The sequence below is a fragment of the Cataglyphis hispanica genome, chromosome 1, assembly GCF_021464435.1.
Source record: "Cataglyphis hispanica isolate Lineage 1 chromosome 1, ULB_Chis1_1.0, whole genome shotgun sequence".
NCBI lineage: Eukaryota > Metazoa > Arthropoda > Insecta > Hymenoptera > Formicidae > Cataglyphis > Cataglyphis hispanica.
Genome location: NC_065954.1, coordinates 18,835,295 through 18,845,118, shown reverse-complemented (window position 1 = coordinate 18,845,118; position 9,824 = coordinate 18,835,295). Strand labels below are relative to the sequence as shown.

Genomic DNA, 9,824 nt, shown 5'->3' with positions numbered 1-9,824 from the left:
TCCGGAAAAATTATGAATAAGATGATAATTACGATTATGTTATGACAATATGAAATATGACAGCTAGTATCCGAACATCTATATTGTATATTATGATAAATATATTATAAGCTCTTTAAGAGATACTTATATCGATCTTACTCTATATAGGATGTCCCAAGGATTCCCGAGCAATTGGAGTTCTAATAAAATCGTGATAAGGAGCGGAAATTGTTGATCTTCCGTAACGAGATAAAACAAAGCACCCGCACACACGGTGCAGCCAGACATCATCCCGTGCTCCTAAATATATGACATTCAATGTTATCGCGTTACGAGTCTATTATCCCTTCGTCTATCGCAGAATGGCTTCCGTTCGGATTAATCCCGAAACGTTCGTGTCATGAGCCCTTCGAGCAATGCGAGAGAATTTCGAGAAGACGCACTGGACAGTCCGTGTTCGCGGAACAATTCGAGGGCCCTATCACGTAGAAAATGCCTGTCGAGGGAATAGTCAGTGGTGTGTTTCTCGTTGGTCCATCTCAGCAAATCTTGATTCTTGATCATCTTCACCGCATCGCGGTTGGTGTGGTCTTCAGGACATTCGGGTCTTTCAAAGTTGCTAGATACGACAATTGGGAGAATTTTCAGGCGAATCGTAGTTAAAAGTTAAAATGGCAATGTGGGGACTGCGTCTATAGAGAATAAAAGTTTTATACGAACAAAACGGACGCACTGACAAATAAAATGCGTCGCTCCGACCGCGTGCTTGTTTCGTTTTGTCTAGTTTCTCGAGCAGAGATTGTGAATTATGATTCGAATCATATATATTAAATCTATGAATCAATCTCGATAAATACTTCTATTGGATAGAATTATTGGATAATTATTTTTTCAAATAAGAATAGAAATATGATAATATTCTTACATTATGATTTAAAATTTAATCTACATGTATACAATTTTAATGCTGTTTATATAATGCTAATTATTGTTATTTTTAATTATTATATAATAACATTTTTTATTTATAAAACTATAATAGAAACATATTAATTGAACTTAATTTTTACAAAATTTTTTAAAAATTTCTTAAAATAAATAACTTGGAGAATGTATTAGAAAACTATTTTAACTCGTGATGCAATATGCAGAAAATATTTGCAGAAATATGATTCTTATTCTCAGATTTCTTGTAAAGATATTACTCAGTTAATTCTTGAATTTAATCCAAGAGAGCTTTTAAGTGAGCGCACGATAAAATGCAAGTTCCAGCGCCAGTTTCGGCAAATGTATAATGTTTTTCACAAGCATCTAGTAAAACTTGTGGAAGCTCACTGAGAGTTGGAAATAATGGCGGAAAGCGAAAGAGGCGGAGAATAAATTTTCAGGAACAAGGCATCTAAGAAAGTTTCTAGCCAAAAGTCGGACTACTTCATTATCTGCATTCGGCGGATTTAATCACTCGCGCCGATTCAAAGTAATTAATTAGCTGTCGAGACAGAATGTGATTTTTATAGCATGCAAATATTTATTTTCTTTTTCAACCGTTTAAACAATGTGAAATATGAAAAGTCTCTCTAGTTCAATTGGCTCTTTTCATCTATCAATTATAAATGTGTATTAAATCAATATAAAATATACAAAAGAAAAATCGTACGATAAATTTTTCTTAATTTTAATAATTAGAAATTTAGATCATAAATTTATTTTTACATCTACCTTTAAATAAAAATAATTTAATTTAATATATTAATTTAATAATTTAATAAATTAATATAAAGTATAATTTAATTTAAAATTAATTATAATTTAATTTAAAATTAATATAAAATATAATTTAATAAATATAATTTATTATATTTTCTAAATAATTTACACCTGAATTAAATTTTACAAAAAGATTAAAAAATTCTTTGATTTTTTCTATTCATCTTAAGTTTTAATCTTTATGAGAAGTTTGTAGAATGTGTGCGTAGAAATTGCAATTGCACAGGCATGAATACTTTGCTCGCATTTTATTTCGAGATCATTGACGTTCGCGTATTTAATTTCAGATTTATTACTCTCAATATAAGCTCCTTTTTTCACATATGCAAAAATTATTTTACTGATCAAACGCGAGATTTTTTTTAGATACCTAAATCTGTTTTTTGGTTGCATAAAATTATAAATTCTTTTCTTAAACCTACACATAACTAGAAAACACAGACTGAATAATTTTATATTAAAAACAAAAAAATAATCTGCAAAGTATTTCGTTGCATCGTCGTCACATTTTCCGTTGCTGCCATCTAATTATACGAGAAATGAGAACAACGACGCCGACGTGATATTTGCCACTAGCATTCACCGCACCGTCCTTAAAAGCATTCTTTTTCTGCATTTTGCTAGCTAACATACTTTTTTTTCTAAATTAATTTTTCTTGTAGTAACCAGAATATCAATAAGATAAAAGAGAGCACTGACGTTACTGCCGCTTAATAAACTCAACAATGTTTAATATCTTTGTGATATTACGTTCTGTTAATTATTAGTTCCGGATTATTTGGTACATATATTACAATGAATATTTTACTAGACGTCGCCCGAAATATTGCTTTTATTGACAGAAGGAATCATCTGTATTAACTCCTGTATTGTATATTTGTGTGCGCGTAATTTACTGTAACCAATTATTGATCTCTCTTCGTTACTCAAATGTCAGTAACAAATAAACGAAATAATTCTAAATATTACTATTATTTAAATCTAAAAATTAATTTATTTATTTTATTTATCACCTTTTTTATAAAAGAGAAGCTTGCAGAGTGAAGAAAATGAAAATTACGAATTTATTTATGTCATTTGGGTTATTTTTAAGATCGGCATGTAACTTCATCGTCTTTTCGCCGAGAAAATATGAGAATACGTTTCGTTCCAGCCGTTGTTTCGAGTACTCGACGAATATCGTTCCATGTTAAATTACATTTCTCGAGGGCGTCGCCCGGACGAGATAGTCTCGCACCCTAGATTTTCATCTAGCATCGCGCGATTTATTCGCGTGCTCATCCACACATTTGCTGCTATTCTGCGTTTTCATTACGTCGGAAATATTTGTTATCATTTGATTGTTATTTTATTCAGTGTTATAATTTTGAAATTATACATTTTTATTTCGTACTTTACGCGTACAAAATTTATATACGCGCATGTATAATTTATCAATATTATCTCTCATACAAAAATATACAATCGCAAGAAAGATATTGTTTTTTAAATAATATAAATTTTATAGATATATATGTATGTGTGTAAAATATTTTTTTAATTATTTTACATACAATATTATAAATTATTTTAAAGATATTTATTATTTTATCCCGCGTTGTAATTTGAATATTATTGTGACTTCATATTATATAGAACATAATCTATCAAAAGTGTATAGAGAAAATATATATATATCATTAAACCATAAATTATGTTACTTAGATATAAAAGTGTAAAATAAAAAAAAAAAAAATCTTATATTTTAAGTTTTATTGAAATCGGAGGAAAATGGAATAGATCACTTTGCACAATAAAATCAACCAAAGTAACCATGAATGCAAATAGACGATTTGCATGCGATACAATTGTAACTATCTAAGGGGCGTCCACTTCGACCGGTTGTTTTTACTTGTTATTCTTCTTCGTTATTCAATTATTCATCCGAGACTGACATGGAATAATATTTAACGGCGGTATCTTGACGCGTCCCACACGTCACACTCGGCACGTATACATACGTACCTTTGTGTGCACACGTGCGGGCAGTTCTAATCTCGCTTTATCAAGCACGCACAAGGGTGCATGACATATTGAATCCTGGTCACAGTTCTCGCGACGTTATTCGGGAAAGACGTTGTGCTTCGATCTGCGTAACGTGAGTACGAATTGCGCTCTCTTTTAAAATATTCACGATAATGTCTGATCGAGATTCATGCAACGCACGACGTGATCACGTTTTCATATAAATCTTAATAAATATTTTATATTTTTACTAAAATACAGTTCTCCTTTGGTTCCTGCATTTGCTGAATTCAGTATTCACTATCTCTTCAGACTGTATAACTCTTTTTATTTCTCTATCTTGAGTTTTATATTTCTGAGATCTATAACATTTTTGGCGATGGAGCGCTCGACGTCAGAGACCGGCGAGAGAAGTTTGAGCTTTACGATAGCACCGACCCGAGGGCTACGTCGAAATTCGTCTAATTCTTGAAATACCAAACGAGAAATGTTCAGAATTTTCAAATATAATACTGGTTAATTTTATTGGGCTCGAGTCAATATTTTTTTTTTTTAAAAAAAAAAAAGGAAAAGTAAATGCATTCCCTCTCCGCTCTCGTGCTACGCCACACAAGATTCTATTCCTTCGTAATTCTTCATATGTCATGCGCCTTGTGTTTTCTTTCTCTGTTAGTTCACTTCCAGTTTTATTTATCATAGCTTCATGTTGTCTTTTGACATTACGTTTTCTAGGACAATGCCATTGATCGATGAACGTGGTGATTTCCGGGACACCAAGCAAAAGCGGGCAGACTTTTCTGGACTTCGCTGATCTAATATTTACTCGTGAAATTGAACGTGGATTTGATTGGAAGCTACATTATCGACTTTTTTACAATTAAAGTCTTTGCTTTCGCGCCGCGTTTGATATAATTGGCTCTCTCACAAATTATTAATTTTATTAATATAAATTAGTAATACGAAAGAAAACAGCACAGATTGGCGCAATGAAGAAGAACGAAGTATCTTCTGATTAACAAAAACTTTTGAATCTTACAGTTTTTTTTTTTTTTTTAATTTGTTTTATGTTTTAAAAATTTACAATGAATGTATAAAATCCCATTTCTCAATCAAATCAAAAATCCCTGTATGACATTTTTCCAACATATTTATGTGTTCGAGCATTATTATTATAAACTTACATCAGTCACTGATAATATTATCGTGATATTATTAATCCTAATAATTCTAATGATTAAGTAATTTGAAGTGAATTCATTCGAAGCAATTAATTTTACAGGATGCTGTTCTGTCTCTTTTGCATGTAAACTTTTCAAATGTAAACGATTGCACGTGTTAATTGATAATTATTGTAGACAGGTGCAAATTCCACGTCCCTCATTAGTGGAAAGTAAACTCACCAGGCTTAATTAATCCGAAGGATCTTAGGAATTTAATCTAAATATGATGTTTCGAGCTCATCCTTTTGATGTGGAGACCGTATTCGTACAAGCAAAGAAACAACAGGCGAAGAAGCTGCGCGGTCCAGACTCACCTTTCTTCATGTCTATCTGGCCGATGTTCTACATCATGCGAGTTTTTGGTCTTACTCCTTACGATTTCTCGCAAGATCGTCTAGTGCCGTCAAACATCTATCTGATCTTTTCGGCAATCGCTGCCACGCTTTACACATATATATTTTACGTGGTGATCCGAAGGTCTTTTGCTATCCAGAGAGACGAAGACAACGGAGCTGTCGAAGCAACAGAAAACACGAAGGTCAGTGAAAAATTCGTGAAACGAAAAAGAAAAATTTATGAAACGAAAAAGAAATTCCTCTTTTTTTTCCGATGACAATAGCCAACCGTAAAAATTCTTGAATTTATTTTTCGTATTAAATCTATTTTGGCTGATTTCTTCAATGCGGATCTAATTAAGTTTTATTAGACTTTAAATTTTAAAATTATCAATAACTCGAAGCAATGATCAAAAGTGATCGTCCAGGTGATCATCAACTACAGCGTGACGATATACGAATTGGGCTTGGCGGCATTCACGAGACGCAGCTTCGTCAAAACGTGGAACGCGCTGCAAGATTACGACGATGATGTCAGACAGCTCGGTTATCCCCGCAAAGAGACGCAGACGGCGATCGTCGCGTGGATTGTCACTGTTATTATGACGATTAATTGGATCGCCATTAATCGTATCGGGATGTACGCCTTTTACGAGGCATGGACTTATAATGTGGGATACTTGATTATCTACGTCGGGAGCTCAATCGCTGTCTATAAATTTGTGGCGATGGCTTTCTTTCTAGGCCAACGATTTCATCATCTCAACGCGATGGCGATAAAAAGTCTGCCATCCACATCGGGAAATAAGAGTATTATCACAATTAGCAAAACGGTTTGAATCATATTTTTAAAATTTTTATCTTTAATCTCTCGCGCTTAAATAATATAAAAACATAAATAATACGACATAAAGGATAATATAAAGATTATATAGAATTTTATATATAATTGTACATATAATTTTTTATATATATTTAATTTGTTCTTATTTTTTGCAATGTGAATTTTTATATCAGAGATAAGAATTAATAACAACGACTTATATTGTTTTCTATTTATTTGCAAAAGACAATCCTGGATCTGCACAACGATCTGATGACCGCGGCAGAAAACTTGGAATCGATGTACTCATGGTCACTACTTTTCTGGCTCGGCAATCTTGGGATACATATTGTCAGCAATATGTTTTATATAATAGTGTGGATATTCAAAAATGCAAAAGTTCTTTCCCCAGAGGGACCACCGTCGTGGGGTCTGGTATTCTGCTTGAGCGCCTGGCTATTAGCCTTTCTCTTCCAGCTTGTATTACTTCACATTGCCTGCCACTATGCTTCCTCTCAAGTAAGATCATCCCACCAATGCAAAATAAAAGATCCTTTTATATTTAAATTAATCGTCTTAAATTTAATAATTGTCTTCTGCGATAAACCGTGTCCAGATAGCAACGCTGAGAATTTATAATTAATAAAATTTTATAATAAATTTTAATCGTATAAATTTATAAATATACGCGTATATGCATACAATAATGCGCCTTTACACACGTAATATATAAATAATAAAGTATCAATGTTTGATATAAATATAATAAATAAAATGTTATTTACTAGAAAATTAAAAAAAAAACGTGATCTGTATTTCAGGCTAATTGCATAAGTATAATTCTTATCGAGTGGCAAGTGAAAATGAGGAAAAGAAATGATGTAAGTAGATAATGACATTTTATTATTTCAAATACTTGTCTATTTTTTGTTTATTTTATATATATATATATATATATATATATATATATATATATATAAATCACGTCCAATCATTTACAAATGCAATTTTCCTCGAATCAAAATTTTATTAAATTTTTTTAAAGTTTGTTCTTGGTGTTTCTTAATGCTGTTTCCATTATATTTATGCAACAATGATTTTTAATACGATTGCAATCTCTGTAAAAACTCTTCTCCGAATGCAGGAATACGTGGAATCATTATTGCAATTCCTAAATCGAGGATTCAACTTTTCCGCCGGTGGATGCTTTTACGTAAACTTACCCTTATTACGTTCTGTAAGTAATGAGAGTATTGTGAAAGATATCGAAGTTCTTAATTAGGTATAAATGTGTCTTTCAAGCTGTATACATATAAATTCTCTTATAAGTTCATCTTTCCCGTTAATTAAACAATGCTCGCAGTTATTGCGAAATTTTCTCTTGCATCTTGCGGATTATATAGGGATTTTAATTAAACGGATTATATAAGGGGAGGATATTCCGTTTCAGCTTCAGATAATTAGGAGTATCTAGTAATTAATCCTGTAATTGATTGTTCTAATTTTAATTTAGCTAAAAGTTACATGCTGGATGAATAGAATTATGTGCACACACACACACGTACATTGAAAGATTAAAATGATTAATAACTCATGAAATTAAGACAATCTCGTCAAGATATTACAAGTTAACATAAATAATCACATCAAAACTATAAAGCCGTTGAATTATATGGATAATTGCATGGAGAACACGTTTCTCATCGCGATGTTATCACGACACAGCGGTACTATTTAAAGAGAAGCATGCAAACACGTAGGACAGTCTCGACACGTGGACAGGTCAATCGAAGTTATTAAAACGAAAACAGTTTAAATACCATGTTTATTTTACATAATATATTAACGCTTAAACAAATAGCAAGTGTAGTAATGAAGGCAAAGTTATATCAAAATGTAAAATAAAAATAAATGATACGAGAAATTGATATCAAAATGTAAATCGAATATCGTTTATTTACAATATCATGCATACGTAAACAATAACAGGTATTTTATAAAAATGTCTAGTCGCGCAAACAATTTTATTAAAATTTGCCGTATAACTTTCGAAAAAAAGAAAAAAATGCATAAAATATTTTTCGACGCCAGTTAAATGTGACAAACATTGAATATGCTTATATTACTCTCACAAAGAGTCATTAATCATTCACTTAAATGCTTGTGTGATCGATTTTTCTTGCAAAGTAATAAAAAGAGACTCGTGTCATTAACGATCGTCACGGTTAGGTGATTGTTTTTCTGTCAAACACCGATCGCGTACAATTCCAGGCATGTGATGAAGGTATAGGATAATTGGCTTTGGTCCGATATCCCAGCGGGATTCGAGGTGCCGTAAATGCTAGCGTAAACGCGCTCGTAAATCGTATCGTGACCGGAACGCGCCTCCGATTTTGCGTCTTGATTCCGCAAACCATACGAAATTCGTGTACATTCAAACTGGTATTCTACCTCTCGGAATTGCTACTTCGCCAAATTGTTACGATACTTGTACTACAGTTGTATAAGTACACAATTTCGATGATATTTAGACTCTCTAAATTCTGTCACACTAGCTTCACAATAGCTTAACGAAGTTCCGCAAGTGTCTTCTGCAAAATTAGCTTAGATTTAATAATATTCTATATTTAAAGCGTCATTTAAAAATGTATTTATGAAGATTATATTTTTCACTGCAATACGTAAACTCGACAATTGCATTTTTACTATTTTATATTTTGCATTTTTTTTTTCTATTTTTTATCTTATATTTTTATTTTATTTTATTTCATTTTTAATTTTTTTTATTTTAGCAAATAAGAAACTTGAGAAAATATGCAACACAATCATATATAATAATTTTTATATTAATTATTTTTATATTAATTAATTTTAACAAATAACGTCATAATAATATTATAATTTATACATATTTAATAAATTTTATTATTCTGTTGTTTATTCAGGGAATTATATAAATATTGTATATTGAATATTTTTCGTACTTCATGTAATATTCATTGGAATATTGAAAAGTTATGATTTTATCGATATTGTTTTCAGATCGCTGCTCTATCGTCGACATATTTGGTTATACTACTGCAACTTCCACAATAAGAATTAATACGAAAGAGAAAAAACTTGTACGATGACCACATTTTGCAACTATAAATTTTAGCAGCATGCTCCTTTTTTTATTAAGTCAATGCATATGAAATGCTAACTTTGCGTTAATGATTTTTAATTAATGACATATCATACAAATGTATTTAATTTAAAAAATAGCTACATTTTTTATGATGATAACATTAATAATAATATTTATTTAATTTCATAATGGAATAAGAAAGAAATTTGGAAAAATTATTGAAGTGTCACATTTTCTCTATGTAAAATTAAGCATGCGAAATCTCTCTGTCTCACTCTCTTTCTTTCTCTCTTTACACTGCAATGTTTTATTATATAATTGTTAACAACCTCCCAGATTCTCTTTTGGTTTGTTATTATTTAAAATTTTAATAACATTTTGTCAGATTTCGATAAATTCTCAGAAACCAGCATCTTCCGTCTACTACATCCTCTTTAAACTACTTTTCTTCACTCAGTAGTAGCGCGATCGTGCGCAACAACGACGAAGTAGCGAGCAAGAGAATTTGCATGTGAATTGTACCCGTCACTGATTACAGCAGCCTCTTTTAAATTTAGTTTTCAAAG

The 9,824-nt window shown here is 31.3% G+C and overlaps 1 protein-coding gene across 1 annotated transcript; it reads left to right on the top strand.

The window, feature by feature from the left end:
• The first annotated feature begins 5,196 nt into the window (after positions 1-5,196).
• LOC126852368 (uncharacterized) lies at positions 5,197-9,292 on the top strand. Its single transcript, XM_050597130.1, has 6 exons — positions 5,197-5,511; positions 5,737-6,141; positions 6,378-6,650; positions 6,953-7,012; positions 7,276-7,368; positions 9,174-9,292. Exons 1-6 carry the CDS (start codon positions 5,197-5,199, stop codon positions 9,225-9,227), a joined length of 1,200 nt encoding a protein of 399 aa, XP_050453087.1. The 3' UTR covers positions 9,228-9,292.
• The last annotated feature ends 532 nt before the right edge of the window (positions 9,293-9,824 follow it).